Consider the following 20,426-nt stretch of genomic DNA (forward strand, 5'->3'; position numbering starts at 1 on the left):
TCAGCGTGACCACTTTACTGTAACACATAAATGCAAACATGCCAGAATACTTTCAAGAGTTTGAACTAAACTACGTAGCAGTTATCCTTGGACTTGTTGGTGGTTACCTGGCCACTGGAGGGATGTTATTCTGTGCATTGTACGTTATTTGTTCAGAAGACATGGCTCAAAGTTTCTGTAAATACTGGTTTTGCTGTATATGTGTGATAATACTACTGTGTGGTAATGATAGAAAGGTGTGCACTGGTTCCAATGCACTGGTGTAAATTATTCCAAGTCAGCTGTTTTACACACAGACTAGTTGTGTATGGAATTACCTCTACCAGGCCATGTGGAAGAATTAAAAAATAACACAGTAATACACAATTCCAACAAGAAAGTATGACTTGTTGACTGCCAGTTGGTGAGAGGTCATCACAATTGTTGCTATGGCTACACTAATATGCTATGAAGCCAATTATGTGTGGTGTATTGTAGCATCAACTGTTGCCGTGACATTTAAAACCATGAGAAATCAATGGAATGCACACAATAGTAGTTGAAGCTATTCAAGTGAAATGATGTTTTCATTAAACCATAGACCAACGTTGGTGGAGCGTCTATGATTAAACTCTTGCTGTATTGATATGTACAATGATCACTATACTTTATAAGTTTGGAGTTTATGAGTTTTCATGTCAAGGTAGAATGCGCCTCGGCTATTTTGGAGTTCTGAAGAATCTGCCTCTTGGACCAATTTCCATGAAAATCAAAGTTCTTCAAGTCCTTCCAAACTTCACCATATGATATGAAAAGTTGTTCCTGGTCCTTTTGAAATAATTAAAGAAATACAGGGCCTAAATTTTGCTTTCCAGAAAATTGTCAATTTTTTTTATTTTCCCATAGAATGAACAGTTTTCAGTGGCCATATTGGATTCTATGGCCATATTGGATTCTATCTACGGCCATATTGGATTCTACGACCATATTGGATTCTAATTTAGTATAATATTGATATCATTTTGACTTGTATTTAAACAATTTGTATCTTGACCGCTTGTTTCCTTTCTTGATTTTAACTAAGAATGGCTTTGACTTTTCTTGAGTAAACTAATAGCAAAAGTTCAAGATTTTGTTTCTGGGGCACAAACTACATTAAGAAAACAACAAACACATAGTTAACAATTTTATCTTTACATTTATTTCATAAATCACAACTCAAATGTGATTACACCAAACTCTTATAGAAATAAATCTCCACTGACAGTACTTATGTGAACTGGGATTCAAAGTTTGATTACAGAAAATCAATGTCTCAGAAAAAGCTACAATGTTTGTGACCAAAAAAATGGAATAACATAAATAAACTACTATCATCAGACACTCTTATAAAATACAATGTTAACAATTTTCCTTTCATATTTATCTGTCAGATCCAAACTTTATCCACCTGGGTCACTTTGCTATATTTACAAAAACATCAGAAAGTTACACTATTCCTTCAATATTTAAAGTATTTACATGACAGCCATATTGTATATTTTGCTAAAAGTCTGTACAGAATCACACACAAACTGACAATAGTTATCTTGGCAAGGAAAACGTTATTCAGTATTGTTAAGGGACTTCCATAGTCATGTTCACACACTGAAATATATGTTACACAGCCTGTTGGAGGAGTGTTTTTTTATCTCATAAATGGAGTTAGTATGTCTTGGTAAAGTTTGTCTGAAAGTGAGATTTTGTAACAATATCACAATAGATTGTTGGACTTATACAACAAGTTATTTTTGCTAGAGGTGTACTTGTATCCTGTGGCTGTATTTTAGTGATTTTCCAATCAAAAATATAATATTTCACAGATTTTTGGTTTTGGAATAATTCTAACCTTGACATAGCTGGTGTGAACCAGGCTTTCATGTTTCCTGGGCTTGACATTGCCGATGTGAACAAGGCTAATGGCAGAATCAGAGTTTCATATTTCCTGGGTTTGGCATAGCCAGTGTGAACAAAACTAATGGAGAAACATGTGTTTCACATTTCTTGTACAGATTTTTAACTAGTTTTAAGTAGGAATGGATGAAAGGACGGTATCAATATCAGACAAGTGGTGTCGACATTTTGTAGACTGTTTTGTTGTTTGAAGTGTTTTACTGGATGGGTATTCTGTTATCCTTTGCCCACTTCTTCATCGTTCTCATAATGTACTCCACTTGAGGATTACTAGTATTCCTTAGGATTTGGAGGATATCCCGCAGTGTTTCCCTGGAAAAGTACGAAAGCACATCAATGAATCAAGACACTAAAGTGCCATACTGGTACACAGTTTTTTTGGTTAAAGTCTGTGTTTTTGTTAAGGACAGGTACAATTTACCAACATTCCTCTATTTCTCCAGGTAAAATAGGTAAAATTTACACACATTCCCCAAGTTTTTTACAAGGTTTCTCCATCAAATCATTATCCAAGGTATAAAAATCTATTCAAGTTTTAGAAGATTTCTTCCCTCTGTTACCAGGGTTCCAATAATTTAGGAATACAGTGTAAATGGTGACATCACTTTTTACAAATTAGAAGAAAGATCACACACTTCTACAGTGTACAAAAATGATATAATTTTACTACATTTACCCTTTCTGTTAACTTTGTTGTAAAATATTAGAGACATGAATTGATTATACATTGTGAAACAAATGGAGAATATGAGTTAGGTGCAAGAGAGAGTTACCTTGGTTCATGGCCAGCAATTATCTGTTGGAATATTCCAACACAAGCTCCACGTTTTCCTTCCCAGTATTCAGGGTTAGGGTCCAAACGTTCCAATACATCAAATGCCTTTGCTGCATAATAAAATTGTCCCATCTGAAAATAAAACAATGCAAATTTACTTATTAGAATACAGTTTCAAAGATTCAATCACCCTGGTCAATAGAAGTTTAAAATGAACACTAAATAAATACATGTGCTGATTCTATAAACAAAACTTTGCTCTATAAAATAACAATATTTTATTCATCTGAGCATTATCCTGGCAGGGCAACAAACATAACATATATAGATGACATCCAAGGTGTATTTACAATTGACATAGTTAGCATAGCAATGTCTTCAGGTAATTATATGTAATTGTACAATTATTTTACCGCATGAAACATACTTATTTTGATTCTTTTCTAAATGAAAAATCATGAAAGTCCAAAAAGTAAAAATTTCACACAAGCTTTAGCCTGTTAATGTGTGTGTGTGTGTGTGTGTGTGTGTGTGTGTGTGTGTGTGTCTGTCTGTCTGTCAAATGTTCACAGGTATAAATCATTACTGTACCTTATAGCAGTCATTAGCTATCAGTTGTAGTAAACTGAAAGATTCTCCTGATGTTTCCATCTTTAAGTACAGTTCCCAAGCAAGACGAGCTTTCCTGTTCATTATATCTGTAATCAAATCAAAACAAGAAAATTTCATTATCACGGCAAATAAATATCAACTCAACTCTTCACTACATACATTGTAACAGATAATTCCCATCCAATATTTTTATTGGTTTAACCAAAGAAAAGATGAGTGATGTAAAGCTTGTCACTTTGAGTCTTTGAAAAGAATGAACCCTTACAATAATATGCTAGTGTATACACTATCCTGCCAGTGAGGGCATGTAAGCTTTAATATGAATTCAAACTTTTTCTAAAAGTTCAACATTCAACAGTGTGTGTGTGTGTGTGTGAATGCATGAGTACACTAAACATACATTTTTCTTCCAGTACTTTGGTTTTAAAACTAAAATAGCGAGTGTTAAAATAAAATACAAACACGAAATTTATAATTATAGTTGTAGTAAAACAAGTTATTATAATGAGAAATAGACTCACAGCATCTGGCTAGCCAACTAAGGTAGATGTAGTCATTCTTGACTTTTTCACTCTGGATTAGCATGAATATCTGAAAATAGAGAGATATGAGACTTGATGGTTAGCTTGAACACAACAGATACATGACTTGATGGTTTGTCTTGCCAGTTACTTTTTAAGGATTTTGTTCAAAATTGTTTGTTTCACACAGTATACTTCCATCATTGGGCATATTCATGGGTCTTGTTCCTAGATATTACTGCTTACTTTTCACACTCTACTGGCGCCTTTTAAAATGAGCTAAATCCCATGCAGCTTGTAGTTTACTTGTCAAGTCTGTACATTGGTATCAATGAATTTGTCCATGTTTCAAAATTACGAAGTGCTTTGTGTATAATCACTTACCTCCTCTGCCTCCTTGTAGTTGCCAACACTAGCTTTGGATTGCGCATAATTAAAGTTAAACAAGTCGTCATTATAGAAGTAACTCTGTAAACAACAACACAAACAATTCTTTAGTATTCAACGCTAAGAAAATATCAACATTTTAAAGAAAATGTCCTAGGAACTACTAGTTATAAATCTATCCACTAGAAAAACAAACTTAATAAAAACAAAATTAATATCTTTTCTAAACTAAACAAGACAGCGTGAACTCCTTGACTATAAGATACTTCATACAGTTCTTGTAAGGATCAATAATGAACCTCCAATGAGTAAAGTTTGCTCACTTCTTTGTCATATTTTGTTCGTACAACATTTCATGCATGATGTTATATTTTACTCCAGTTTCACATAAATACCTTGGAATACATGTACATATCTAAGCATTTCTTCTCTAGTCACATTATACAATTATCAGTGTTTCTGCTAACATTTTGGAACATTGCTTTCAGTGGGTAGAAATCTGGTAATACTTGTATAAATGTATATACCCAGTACTATACATAGTACTGGTCTGGAACCTAGATAACAAATTTTAGGGAATCAGGTAGATTTTACTACCCACTGTCTTTAACAAAGACTATGATTATGACAATATCATTCTTATGTTATTGATAAATGACAGTAACTTACCTTGATGGAGTTGAGATAGATCAGTACATCTTCAAACTGTTTGAGGAGAAAGAAGCAAGATGCCATACACTGTCTGCCTGGTATTGTATCTGAAATAAAGAGTGTGTCACTATCAATAATTCTGATAAAACACTCAGATTATAAGGATAACAGCACAGAAACAAAATAAGTCCACATTTCTGAGAATAATTTGGTCGACAAAAGCTACCAATAGAATAAACTTAGCACTTTATCAAGTAGTACAATACATTAATGCAGTCAGTACAGTATATGAATGACATGGTTATGAATGATTTTATGGTCAGTTTATTCAAATATACTTGAAAATATGCATGTCATGCACATATATTTAGATATGATATTACAATATCAGTATATAAGGGCAACTTTCAGACTTGCTGACTTATTACAAATTAAATCAAGCTATGAATAATTGTAATTTGTTACACATTGAATGTTACCATTGATGTCTGGTGCCATGTGTTCATGCTAGATTTTGAAGACTTCAATATAAACAATGTGTTACAATTACTTGTATTTTATTTTCATCTGCCAGATACACAATTTACACAAAATTAACAGAATCGAGCATTGACTTCATAAAGGTATGTGATGGTTGCCAGTGTTTAGGATACAAAGTGTAGACAACTACATACCACATTCACTTGCAGAACCACCAACCAGTTGGAAATACTGCTGGGCAATCTTCAGGTGTTCTCTCTGTGAAAGTTACAATGTGACAAGGTTAAAGGTCATGAACTTTGACACACCATTCTATTGGTTTATAACCTCAGTCCATCAACTCCAATCAGTTGCTAGCAAATACAAATATGTCCATTATGAATGATAAAAGATAAGCTTCAAGAGAAATGAGAAATATGGAAAATGATGTTGTCATACAGTCATGTTAGAAATAGAAACATTAAGAAATGAAATTGTTCACATGCTTTTGAATTGAGAAATTATAGGACATTAGAAAGAATGTGAGAATACTTGGAGATGGCCCGAGGGTGACAAGTACTTATTAGACTATGGACAATGCTCGCCTTAGAATTTTCTTAGAAGAGGGCTCAGAAATTGGTAACATCTTCCATAATTAATGGTTGAAGACTGGGCAAAGAGCCTTCGAGGTCTTGCTGTTTTGAAATTGTGTCTTCTTAGCTAACTTGACAAGATGATAAAGATGACAGATGATGACACGGCAAGAAATGTGACAAGGAATGACAAAAGAAAGATGTTGACAAGAAGGGTTGAGACAAGATAATGAAGAGGATACAAAATGATGAGACAATGGAAACAACAAAGATTAAAGATGATAACTTACAGATCCTTGTTCCTGTCCTAGGGCTGCATTGACAACACCTTTTAGAATATATTCCTGTGGTGTAGTAGGTTCTAAGTCTTTTATCAAACCGTAAGCCTCCTGGACATCATCTACAAGTAAAACATAAAGTACAGTATGTTTGACATTAATGACACTGCATGTCATGTACATGTATCATCTTGCCTTGGTTTTGCACTAGGGAGCAGCAAGCATTTCATCTTGAATTTGACTCCTGAGTGCTCACTGTCTTCAAATACAAAATTTATGAATTTATTTTATGTTTAAGCTATTACAAATGCACCATATGTAAATATTTTTTGTTTGAATGCACTCAACTTGGCTTGTATGCAATATGATAAATGCTATCTATTGGAGATATCAGTGTGTGAGTAAAACTGACCTTGTTTCAGGTAGTAGATGACAAGATTAAGTCTAGCTTCTGGAATTACATCAATAAGTGGTGGCAGGACTTGTAGAGCACCCTCACCCCCTCGGAATACAACCTGAAATGGCATAGCGATAATATTGATACATTCAGATGAGATCGGTGTCATGACGTATATAGCATCGAAAGGTCCTATGGTATCATATCAATACTTGATATCAATTCATTCAATTTACAGTATATATATAATAATTGTACATATTTTAACTTTCGTCTCTTATCATTTGTTATGTACACATTGGTTTGGTTAGATAGTCTTACTTAGAAATGAAAACTATAACAAATTATATCAGCATCAATAAAGAAATACATATGTCAAATTTGTGTACATGTATCCACTATTATTTTTACATACAAGTCAATGTATCCTAATGTACTTGCATAACACAAGGTATTATTATTTTCTATGAAGACATTTGTAAATTAATGGTCAGTCAGCAAAACTCACCAGATTGTGTTTGATGAGGTCCTTCGCAAACGTGAATGATGGAGATGCAATCTCTTGTAGGCCTTTTAGCTCAGCCTGTAAATATATAACAATAAGAGTGACTCATATATTATACTACAATAATTCATGGTTCTTGAATTCAGAGGGAGATAACCTCATGACAGGATGTTTGTATATACATAGTTCATTCAGAAGAGCTGGGTTGCCAAGATAAAATCCCCTAACCAAACAGTATAACCACCATACAAAATGCACAGACAGAGACACACAGACAGACAGACACACACAGAGAGAGAGAGAGAGAGAGAGAGAGAGAGAGAGAGAGAGAGAGAGAGAGAGAGAGAGAGAGAGAGAGAGAGAGAGAGAGAGAGAGAGAGAGAGAGAGAGAGAGAGAGAGAAACATAGAAACAGACAGGTACACACAAACACTCACATATACATGTACAGACATACAAGCAGATACATGTATACACACACTGATTATATTTGTCCTTTAAAAATAACCAGACTAAAATCTTTGCAATGTTGTCAGATTTTTGTTGATCTAAAAAACATTCACTGCAACAGATGATATCAAAAGAATGCTGTCACTGTGTATGCAATCAATGACATTAATTTCAGAAGAAATGTAATTTCTGAAAGTAGAGAAAAGATTAAGACAAAAAAAACTTACCTCTGCTGCCCTTCCATGGTAAAGTCTGAAGTGATTGCAGGCTTTCAGATTGATAGCTATGGCACTGTCTGGAAAGTGTTGAAGGTATACGGCTAAGACTTCCTGGGATACATCATAATAATCTAGCTTATAGTAACACAGTGCCACATATACATTAAGTGCTAGATAGTCCCTGTAATCAAAGAGAAGGGGAAAAACATGTTATAATTTATGTATGAATGTCTTGTAGAAGGTGCATATTTACACTGGTAACTTAATTAATCATTGGTTTCTTATTTATCATTAAAGCCATAATGTCTTGGGGTGGAGGCTTCTTTTTATTGTTGTATGTTTATTGGCTGTTCTTGAACAAATTGTTCAGGGAAATCTTCAGAAATCACCTGTGTTCAAATAAGTGGTTTTTCCTATCATGTAGGTAAATTTGTTCATTATACAAATTCTCTTCACTTGTGTTCATGGTGTTTATTACGCCAATCGATTGTTTTCAGTAATTGCAGCATGGTGGCTGAAGATGTTGAAATAGTTTTGGGGAACCCATGATCCCTATACACCCATTCTTGTTGAAACTAATAACATGAAAGGTTGACTAACCTATTATCAAGTAAAATTCTTTTGTAAATATCTATAGCTTCTTGGTAGTGACTTCTAAGATAATGTATAGATGCTAAACTCAGTTGATCTTCTATGACATCTTGAAGACTCTGATGATAACCCATCAACCTCTTCTCATCGTTGAACTGAAATATAAAAGTTACATAGAAAATGTCTGTCATTGCAAATCTTAATATGAATGTTCTGATCTACACATACATGTATGTTCAAGAAGTGAACACGGTCACATTTATAGGGAGCATTTATATGATTACATACAAGAACAAGCAACAAATTTCTACTATTTTCAAAGCATGAAAAAGACACACTCGAGCAGCTTTCAAATGTTTACTTATGAATATCAAGTGTTAATGATTTAGTTGCTTTAGTTGCTAATAAAATAAAGTATAGAATTGATTTATACCTTTTGTGAAAGATGGAACAGAAGTCTGTTCTGTAAACCACTCTTTGGACCTGTTGTAAAAAAAGAAACAAAGACATTGAGATTACAGTGCTACACATATATCATTGTCACTATATGTAGAGTGCATGCCTCAGCTAATTAGCATAGTGGTCCCATCATTCTGCTAGTGAAGCATTAACTTTTGAAGTCATGCCGTCACTTGAAAATTCTTCACTACCCTTGAAAGTAGTACAAATGTACTCAGTGACCTGACAACTGCGTAAATGATGACAGCTACTAATGCAACAGAAACAGAATGCAAAGTCTGTTTTGGGGGTGAGTTAGAATACACTAAATTGATGCCACCAAAGGTGTTAAACAGGGAGTGATAGACCTATTGCTGGTTTCAAGATACATTGCCTGTCTCCCCATACAATGGCATGTACATGTATTTTGTATGCTCAGGGGGCTTTGCACATGCTAGTCAAGGGGATGATTGTCACCTGACAAATCACCATACCCTGGGTTTACCAGTAATATCCATTTCAGTATTCAATTAACCTAGTACCTAACCTTACATATTCTGGAACATTTTTGAACTGTTTTGTTATATGTAATGTCTTACTCGTAATATCGTACATACTGAACAGTATTGCAATCACCTGTAGGTACACATAGGGTCTGCACCCTGATATCAGCATCCCAACGCGATCCCAATTTCAACCTGTTTCTGTACTACTTATGGATAACACCAAAGTCTAATTAACATAATGTCTTATTATTATTTTAACGATTTTCAATGAATATATTGCTGGTTGTTTGATCGAAAAATATAATCCAGTTGCATCTAGTACAGCTTTAAGGCAATATTCCTCTTTAAATTAATCAACAGACTTCAATGTCTATGATTACCCTGATATAGTATAATAGGAATGTGAATTTACTCAATGTACTACAAGGAACAATCCAAACCTTTGAGAGAAGATTGGTCAGCTTCTTCATACATTCCAAGTAAGAAATAACAACAACCAAGGTTAACCCAGATATCTGGATGACAAGCTTCATTCTTTGTTAACTTCTCATACTCTTCCATAGATTTCTTGTATTCTCCCAAGTGAAATGCACAGTAAGCAATCCACATGTCTGTTTCTTCATTACTCTTGCCACTGCTGCGAGTGAACTAGTAAAAGATCAAAGAAAAAGATGTGAAAATCCAAGAATAAAAAGTTTATTTTTATATTTGCACCCTACTTTTATGATATGTTCATGCTAATTGTTGGAGTATGTATAAATCATACCATGAGTTTCACTTCAGTTTTCAATTCAAAGATAACCAATCCTACAGGCAGAGTATAAATGCTGAATGACGGTACAGAGAGGCAAAACATTCTAGCATATATGTAAAAAAATATACTGTTTTACGAATCACTGATTTATAATAACACATTGCAGGTCTTCATCTATCTTGATAAAAACCCCAACACATTTCCACAATTAAAATATTTAGAAAAGAGACCCCAGTGAAAATAATGATGGTTATCTGAAAAAAAATCTTAAACGTCTAATTCGCTTAGGGACGATCGCACAATGTCACACAAGCTCAATAAGCAAACATCGTTCATTTAGGACAAACCCATTCCCCGCTCCCCCTAAATGAACGTTCATAAGGGCAACATCACACATTCACATATGATGTAAACCATGATGAATGTAGCAGTCACACCACTACAATCGATGCAATGTAAAACATGAATTTCCAACCTCATGAACCGGTTTACTGAGATGATGGTAAACACAATCAAAATACTATTGGAAACTCAGCACTGTGTGTCACATCAGAAATTTTTATCAACTTATCAACAAGTCAGTAGTAAACACAGAAGCTGTTATCATTGAAAGAGTGAATTTTTCGAAATTTGGTTAAAAGTGCAAAAATTAAGTTCAGCAATCGCATTGACACCAGGCCCCCTCCCCTAAATGAACTAAGTTCGCTTATTGAGCTTGAGTGGTATTGTGCAATCATTCCTTCGTTAGGACTGAAAACAGCTCTACAAATGCTTGAGACTGAGAACGCCGATATGTCATGTTGCATGTCATCTTTTACCTCTAGAAGTGTAATAGCTCCAGTATAATCTCTTGCTTCTAAAAAGTCATCCACTTTTGGTATCTTTTTCTTCTTGGCTTTCTCTTTAGTTTGAGTTTGTGCGCCAGGCCCTGTGGCTGGCTTTTGCCTTGATAGCATCTGACAAAAAAGTACAGTATAAAACATAACATTATAATGCAGTTTATCACTTTCAAAATTGACATAAATGGAAACAAATGTTAGTACAGTTCACTTGCAATTTACTAATATTCAGTTACGTCTATGGAAAAGTGTTTGTATTATACAACATGTCTCTACATCAGTTCTCTATAGATTTAGGAGACATTTCTTTTTATCAAAATTACAATTTTTGTCTTGGATCTTAGTTAAAATGAAATTCCATCTCAAATTATAACATGTAATACACATTGTATTTTCCTCCATCACTAACACTGTAAAATAAATATGATTTTATTTGATCCTAAATCACAACTGGTTCAACCATGACATTTTGAAGTTTTTATTTCTTGACAAGGAAATCCTTAAATTGTATAAAAACGTTAGTTTCATCTTTTTAAACTGTTAGTGTATCTAATCAGTAATCTCACATGACTGTCAAAAATTGCACGCACCGGTTACTACGAACGCTGTCCTCTTGGAAACAGTGGGCACTCAGAAATAAACAGTAAACTATTAGAACTTACCATCTTGGCAGGGTTTTGTATTGGGTCAACTCTTTCTTAAGATATATTTATCTCGTGTAATGACGATAACTTGATTGAAATTGCTCTGCTTCACACACATACAAGCAATATTCAAGTTTGACGATAACAACAACGTCGGAAAACCTTACAGGAATGCGCCTCGTTTTCATTTCTGTCTCCCCTGTGGGGCATGCGCAAACAAATTTTAACACAATATTGCCGTTGAGGGCTTAATGACCTTTGACCTTAGGAACACATCATCGCCTTTTTCGTACGATCAAGTACACACACGGTGTGGTCACTGGCACAACAAGTACAAATCAACGCCTACCACTTAAGCTTTACCTGTAACATAGGCGTGTTAATAGTATTATGTAGAAGATTCGAATACTTCAGTTCGGTAAACAACGTAAAAGTGGTGCCAGCCAACACAACACGTCGTTGACATGTACACAGTGTGTGTGTAAACTTTCAAAGATTGAAAGAAGCCAATCATCGATTTTCAAGTGACACACTACTACTGTACAGTGGTAGGGGAACACGAACCGTTGCATATAATTCGTTGCTATCGACGTTTTGGGCGCAAGAAGAACGTATGTTTTTACCCCTGAAATATTCTTTCAAATTTGTTCACAATATTACGTCAATATTTCGTCAAAGCCCGTTGGAATATTCGAGGACATCACTATAGAATATACCAGTGCATGCGTGTGCTTCGTCGACCACCTGAGGAATTTCAAATCGAACCATGAGAATACATGTACCGCGTGGTATTGCCAGGGGAAAGACGGGTTTATTTATTTACTGTGTGCTGTTTATCTTCCTGGCATGCTACACGGAATACTTTGAGTTTTTATGGCAAAGGGTTAGTTGGAAATTCACCGATGTGCCACCGGGAATGGAACTCGACCACCCGGATAACATAAAAGTTCTGTTCGTGGCTGACCCACAACTTCAAGGCGTCGTCAATGAACCGCGCTTTCCATTTGGGACCATCACGCGATGGGACTCGGACTTTTATTTACAGAAAACCTTTGAACTTGCTTTATACTTTTTTGAGCCTGATGTAGTAGTTTTTCTGGGCGATCTTTTGGATGAAGGAAGCATAGCTTCAGATGAGGCGTATCTAACTTACAAGAGGAGGTTCTTCAAAAACATTTTTACCATTCCAAAACATATGAATGTTAAGGTAAGGTTTATCTAAGATCTATGCAATGCCAGCAATGCAAACATGATTGTTGTACACCAGTATGCCAGGAGAAAATGGCCCTTTTGATATATTACAAATGATATATTATAGATTGTAGTCTAGCATTATGGATGGAGAGAAATATGTAAGGACAGCACTTAATATGATAGATATATGGCCAAGGGTGTGTGTCTGTCAGGTCAAGGTCACGTCACTTGGCAAGCATTGAGGGAAGTGTTATGTCATCTGGATTAATTCTAGATTAAAATGTAATTCTCTTGTCGACCTTCAGACATGTATCTGACTCAATACTTTATAAATCAAACCACCAGTGCTATAAACTGTGAAAGGATTAATTATCCTGAACTATTTATAATGACATTTGAAGAGTTTCTGTAGATGGTTGCAGGATTTGGAAATGTGGGGGTTGTGTATATTATGACATATATTTTACATATCTCATCAATAGTGCAGCTAAGATCATGGAAGTTTCCATACAGTTTCAGAAGACTTTGATCTGAAAAAGCTGAAAAATGCTATTTTGCCATATTTATGGTCTAATACAGTATCTCCAAGAAGTACCACTAGCAACATCCTACTATTACATCTCAATACAGTCTCCTGAAACATGTTAAAACAATATCTTCTAATAATAAAGGCGTGAATTTCTGTCTTTTTCACAAACAGACTTCATAGCATTATAGTATAAGACCTTTACAATGCTCGTTCTGTTGGTGGAAAAAGAAAGAAATTCCTGTCTTCATTATTTTAGACATAATACTGTTTTATCATGTTTCAGGAGACTGTATTTCTATCTTCTGCTGGTTTTTCATCACAGCTCTGTCATGCTATCTGATACAGTGATGTAGGGACTGTTGTGGTCAGAGCACAGACAAGTCAGTCTTGATACTTGTCTGTGGTCAGAGGTACAACAGTTAGGATCAATTGATTGGGTCATGACAAACCGAAAGAGAGTTCCTCAGTATTTTTTACTTCCTGGTGTTAAAAAGACTACTTTAAGCATCCACTGTCTATGCTTTAAGCCTTTAATTTGTATTACAAACGTATTTGTTGTGTCAATTTTGGTACAAGGTTGTTTTAACCAGGATCTGTATGAGTCATTTTGTATTGATTTTATTGAAATATGTCATGAATGTGTAGGGTCTTTTGAAAGTTTATCCCAATTATACAATATACATTATTTTGGAGAATTTTAATAGTTATAATAACTTATATTAACATTGTGTGTGCCTCAGAAATAACAACATCAACATTTTGCTATAAATTTGTTCCAGAAAATTAAAACCCATGCTCAGTTAATTTTTTTTTTTAAATCATAAAATATTTGAAATATAGGTCCAAATGATATCAAAATTAAGCAATCCAATATTGTTGTAAAATACTGTAAATACATTCTCTTGTAGGTTAAGTTTTAATAACTGGTTGTCAGGGAAACTGGTTCCCAAGATGCCTGCTGGCAGATTAATTGATACTTAGGTGTAAAAAAAGGTTGTCTGGTAGAGCTAGAGAAAAAGTTGGTCTAGAACAAAAGAATGATTCTATGTAGTCCTTATGACTTCACTGATAAGATAACACTAATGTGAAAACCTGGGATTGAAACCCTGACCTTTAAGTCATGGCATGCATATATACATTTACATCATTAGCTCTTGAAATATTAATAATGTTGTTCAAATATAACTATTTTATTTGATTTAAATGAATAACTTCACATGGATACATTTTGTATGAGTGTTGGTTTAATATCAGATGATTACTTCTTATTTTCTACTTCTCCAGTGAGCAACATGGTGGCCAAGTGAATTGTTGTCATTATTTTGTCCCCTAAGTACAGAATAAAACTCACTATGCCACATTCTCACAGGCATACAGACACATATTATCATATACAGAAACATTTGATCAGCTTAGTAAGTAAATATAACAGGGGCAACATTAGTTTTGAGAAGCCAAGACAGACACATACTTTCAGTACAGATTTATTGAGCCAAACTTAGGCGGAAGTGACATATGAGCCTTGTAAGGCAACTTCTGTTAAACATATTGCTGACTGCTTCTATTGTAATTGTTATTGATATTGTTATTGTAATAGTAATAATAATACATTTCATGGCAGTAGCCTCGGAAGTCTTGTATGTCACTGCTGACTAAAGTTTAGATTTATGCCAACTCCATACTGCAAAGTGAAAGCATAAAATCAGTGCATTTTATCTCATTCAGCATCCAAACCTTCGTCAATCTGACTTCACAAGGTGTCCTTTCCCTTCAATATTAACATCTCACAATAATGGTTGTAGTCCTAGCATGTTGAAACCAATATCACTGCCATTGTGATATGATTGAATGAGAAAATGAACAATACACATTGTTGTATGGTTGTTATTTTCAATGTTATTAATGCCAAACTGTTCTTCCTTTGTACAGATGCTGTTTTTACCAGGTGATAATGACATTGGAGGGGAAAACAATGATCATATAACAGAAACGAAAGTGAAGCGATTTGAAGAGCATTTTGGTACAATGTCTGAGGTTGTAACTTATAAATATGCTGATTTCCTAAAGGTAAGTAAGAATTGAATTACAAGTCTTTTCTGGTATACTGACGTGAAAGAGGAAAATCAGAAATGCTCATTAGTATTTATAGAAACATATTTATAAAGCAGCTTCAGCAATGGATGTCATGATCACAGTCAACGCTGTTTCTGACTCAGCCTATAACAAACAACTGCACTATATGGCTTCCTCAAATCACTCAGGTGTAAACAATCTATTGTATTCTCTGTCATCACATGGGATTAAATCATTCACTGAACAAACTCTATTCTATTCTACCAGGTTCCCATTTATACAGCTGGGCTGACTTGAGCACAGTCATGGTTCAAATCTTGTCCAAGGACTTGAGAATAGGGAACTTGCAATCCAGACTGAGCATGCTCAGATGCAAAGGACTATGGGATTTTCTGTGGTTATCGTAATACCTAATCTGGAGCTACCGATAAAATAAACCTCCCACATTGATCATTGATCATTTGTGGTTAAAAACAATGTAACATTATTGTTTACAATACAAATTGATTAGTATTTATTATCACATTTCCCATGATGCAACATTGAACATGGCAGGTTTGCAAGTTCCCTATTCAGCTACAAACAGTAGCAATGACATTGTAATCAGTAACTTGTAGATTCCAAGCTGACAACTCTAACCTTAGCAATCATGATTCCACTAGACGTCCCTGATAACATAAACATTCTGTTTGTGGCTGACCCACAACTTCAAGGTGTCGTCAATGAACCACGCTTTTCATGTGCTGCATTTGAAAGCGTTCCATATTTGCTGATAAGTGATTCTGTTTATTATGCTATCATAAAAATGGAATAAAATAAAGGGGAAGTAAAGTATAGCTAGTAAATTGTAGTGTTTTTAATACATTAAGGAAGTTTCCAAACTCAGTGTGTTGTGTTTGTGTAATGAGCTTATCTCTTAGGTTACATGACAGACTGAAGTTGCTGTGTGAATCCTCACTCTGCAATTGATTGTATGCTGCAAAGGGACTATTAGATCCATTCTTATTAGTTCTATTCCAATTTGTCATGACAGAACCTCATAACACGAGAGTGCAAGTCTGACATACTTTGGGTATTTATGTGAGAGCTTGTAGTGTTTTCTGCAGCAGTTTGCCCTCTAAGCCAATGTGACACACCACTGACACACACAATGTCTTGTGATGCACCAAAATTTGATGTTCCTGTATCTCATGATGACTCACAAGAAATCCCATTTTTTTCTCATTTTGATTCACAACAACAAAATTAAAGGGCACTCTGCTCTGCAATCATACTTCACAAGTGAAAGAGCGACAGAAATGACTTCTTGTACATAAATGATTTCTAGTACATAAATGATTTCTAGTACATAATGGAATGCTCTGATGCTCATCTGCATACAGGTTTGCTATAATGTTCATCAGTCTTTTCCAGATGTGTAAATACCAATAGCACATGTTATATTTGATTACATACTAATGCAAGTAGTTGCTGTTTTTTTTAGCCAGTTTACTGCACGGATCAATCTGATTAAAATCCGATGTAGATGTTGGCTAATCGTGCATTGCTATCTTACCATCGTTATTTAGCTTGAATTGACCTTCGTAGTACATGTTTACGTTTTTAGCCTGATCGCCTCGTAGAGGAGGCGATCAGGCTAAAAAATGTAAACATGTACCAAGAAGGTCAATTCAGGCAAAATAACGAAGGTAAAATAGCAATGAACGATTAGCCGACATCTACATCGGATTTTAATCAGATTGCTGCACGGATGTGTTTAATACATCCTTAGCTCTCATATGATCTCTTGTATCTACTGCAATATGAATAATATAACACAACTGTGCAGTAAACAGGCTACTGGTACGTATGTATTAAATTGTGTACATTTGGAAATTCCCAAAAATGTTGAATTTTGTTGTAGACAAAATTCTGAGAGAGTACAATGTACATAATAAAATAAAGTTGATCACAAAAAATCATTGTCACATAAATCATTATAAAGATTGTTGTTCATTGCTCAAAATTTTATTCTTGTAATCCAGGTCAATCTTGTTCCATGGATGCCATTTCGTAATGTGGCATCAGAGAATGTATTTAGAGAGAGATTAGATCAAGACTTGGAAGAATTAGTATTGTTGAGTGATAACAGAGTCAGAATACTTCTAGCACATCCCAAATTATCAAGTGTCAAAGTTTCAAGGAAAGCTGAGGTAAGTCTGCCATGGTTTTTGTACAACTGGTAACTCACCCAAGTAAAGTGATTTCTCTGTGTTTCACACTCATTTCAGCTCATTTGTAACAACTATAGCGCATTGCAAGTTATTGTTCACTGGCTCTGTTTGATCTAACCACACAGAAACTGCACTTCTATACTGGAGTATAACAAGGTTGCAATTTCTTGCTACATTTAGCCAATGAAATAAACCATTTAAACGTACTGCAACTAGATGCAGAAATGTAGGCACCAATGCTTTGATATTTAATGTCTACATGGTGGCTTGTTAGTTCATTTCATTTAAACAAAATGTCGCAAAACAGTATTCATTTAATCTTGCTATCTTAAATTGTAGCATGTGCAGTTTGTTAATGGTTTCAGCCCGATTGTATGAAACAGAGAGGGTGAACAGTAATCTGCATTATGCTGTCACTTAGTGGTAAAGTTTTTAAAGCAGCACATACATAAACACAATGGAAGAAAATCAATATGAAAATTGAAAAATGAAGACATGTAAGAAGATATTAAGTTGATTGACGTTACACTTCTATCTTGTCATGTGATTCACAAAATATCTCTTTCGTCCTTACAGCTACTTATAAGGTTGAAACCCCAGTATGCATTTACTGCTCACTTCCATCACGTAAGTATCACATCAATCAATGCATTATACCTTTACCAAAAACGTCTATAGAAATGCAAGAAGGAGTATTCATGGACTCTGGTTTCATAAAATTTCTAATTGCAGTCAGAAACCCTTCTGGAAAACAAATCCCAAATTTATAAATTTTTTATCTCAAACAAGTTCACTTAAACTAAAAATATTTTCTGGTTAACAACGTGTGCAACTTGGAAATACAAGTTTTCAACTTTTGTAAAAGAAAATTTGAACCTATTCTGACTCTAAAGTCACCATGTACATTTTTGAAATAGAGGTCATAATTATATGAAACCATTTAGATTCAAATATTGGTATATCAAATATTTCAATTTCCTCGAAAACAAGATGGTGAACCCCTAAAATTTCTTTTATTGTTTCAAAAGAACCAGGCTCAAGCTTTTTTGAAAAATTTGAAGTACAGATTGTTCTTTTTGTCTTTTAGTAACTGACAATCCTTGAGCTATCACATCCATCACATTCTCCCTTTTGTTTGTTTATTTCTGTCTGTCACTGTCTATCACTGTCTATCTGTTTACCAGTCTATTCTCCCTATTAAGACCAATAGACCTATCCCAGTCACCTTTCTTTGTGTCTTCCACAGGAGAGTTACCTAGAGCATGATGTAGACAATCTAGCCAAGAGATTTGAAGCGTTATATCCTGACCAACGTCCAAAGAGTCGAATTCAAGGAATGAACCCACAAACCAAGGAATTCTCCGTACCTACATGTAGTTATAGAATGGGAGAGAAGGAAATGGCATATGGGGCAGCTATTATAGGTAAGTACATTTGTAAAAACGCCATGCTTCAATTCACATGCTGTCTTGACACTGATTCAAATAGGAACAGCTGGAACAGTTGCGAGACAAGTATAGTACCTAGTACAAATTGTGATTATTGTTGAAGGTACACTACTTGCATATTTTGGCAATTTAAATAGATGAAAATTATAATCACAGAAATCAATATACATTCCCCATTATCGAAATGTTCACTAGGAGTGTAGTAATAGTATTACAGCACGTTGCAGGTTAGTGTTCACTGGCTCTGTTTGATACAACCATTAAAACACTGCACGTACATTCTACACTTTTAAGATTGCAAGATTGAATGATTATAGTTTCTTGTAACATTTCGTCTTAGATTAGTAAATGAAATGAAATAACATGCTACCATACAGACATCAGATGCAGACATCACATATTTATCACCCTGAACAAGTAGACTAAAAGTTCATTATTATTGATTCTACATTTTTGACAAAAATGATGTCAAAAAGTTTCTAAAATTTCCTTTCTAATCTTGATAATAATTTGATGTTTGATTTTCTTTTTGTAGATATAAATGGTCGTATGGCATATACGTTGTTATGGTTACCTTTAAGGTATGATCAACTCTATCGTTATTTGGTTTTCATTGCTATTCCTATTTCATATTACCTATTGAAATGGATTGCAAAGAAAAAACCCCGCTTTAGGCGATAGTGAAAAGAAAGTGGTATCGATAAGAGATGCGACAGAACATTGGACAGTGGTGATGTCATTATATTCACCCAGAGAGTTGGTGCCTGATTGGATGACAGCGATGTCACCATGTTAATACAAAGGTCATGATTGGATGATTTGATGACTACATTTTAACATAGAAACTTGGTTTCTAATTGGACAGTGAAGTGGTGACTTCACTCTTTTGACCCCTGACCTTGCTTATTCCATATATGGGTGTCCCAAACAATTCAGTTCACTATTGAAGTTCCACTGGAGGTCACAGGGATAGCAGTAAGCAGTTGAAAATAGTAGTCTAGGTTATTTATATGAGCTAGTTCAGGTAAATATCTCAGGAAATGGGTAACAGTTGGTTCAATTTAAAAAAAAAAAATTGAGTTTCAAGAAAAGAACAGTCTTTCATTTTTAATGAAGCCACAGAGGAACTGAATATTTGCACATTACGGATATGATATTCCTAGCATTATTGGTCACAGTATAGTCCACTGGGAATTAATTTAGCTTTCATCGGCTTAACTTCCCTATGTGGTAAGGTTTGTGGAATGAAAAAGTGTAGGCCTGAACATTGAGCAGTCACAATCATACTTGATTGACAATTACAACATATGAGGGTGGTCTCACTTAAACCACTATGTTACTGTCATGTTGAGTATGTTAACCCTTTCATGACTGGAGACGAGTTTTAAATAATTTTGGGAACCAATTTATATGAACATTT

The 20,426-nt window shown here is 34.6% G+C and overlaps 3 protein-coding genes across 3 annotated transcripts in view; 2 read left to right on the forward strand and 1 right to left on the reverse strand.

Annotated features, from left to right (window-relative positions):
* Positions 1-20,426, forward strand: part of LOC144435696 (uncharacterized) — a 443,695-nt gene that overhangs the window by 260,821 nt on the left and 162,448 nt on the right. The window lies entirely within an intron of this gene.
* Positions 1,176-11,956, reverse strand: LOC144435703 (intraflagellar transport protein 56-like). Its single transcript, XM_078124312.1, has 16 exons — positions 11,568-11,956; positions 10,885-11,022; positions 9,753-9,960; positions 8,802-8,851; positions 8,378-8,523; positions 7,787-7,958; positions 7,114-7,188; positions 6,621-6,723; positions 6,221-6,330; positions 5,553-5,616; positions 4,897-4,985; positions 4,225-4,308; positions 3,841-3,910; positions 3,299-3,405; positions 2,706-2,839; positions 1,176-2,244 (listed from the first exon to the last, which is right to left on the reverse strand). The coding sequence occupies exons 1-16, from the start codon at positions 11,568-11,570 to the stop codon at positions 2,130-2,132; spliced, it is 1,668 nt and encodes a 555-aa protein (XP_077980438.1). The 5' UTR covers positions 11,571-11,956; the 3' UTR covers positions 1,176-2,129.
* On the forward strand, positions 11,818-19,687 carry LOC144435707 (uncharacterized). Its single transcript, XM_078124316.1, has 6 exons — positions 11,818-12,756; positions 15,202-15,339; positions 17,370-17,537; positions 18,135-18,185; positions 18,805-18,982; positions 19,542-19,687. The coding sequence occupies exons 1-6, from the start codon at positions 12,316-12,318 to the stop codon at positions 19,685-19,687; spliced, it is 1,122 nt and encodes a 373-aa protein (XP_077980442.1). The 5' UTR covers positions 11,818-12,315.

The sequence above is a fragment of the Glandiceps talaboti genome, chromosome 5 (assembly GCF_964340395.1).
Source record: "Glandiceps talaboti chromosome 5, keGlaTala1.1, whole genome shotgun sequence".
NCBI lineage: Eukaryota > Metazoa > Hemichordata > Enteropneusta > Spengelidae > Glandiceps > Glandiceps talaboti.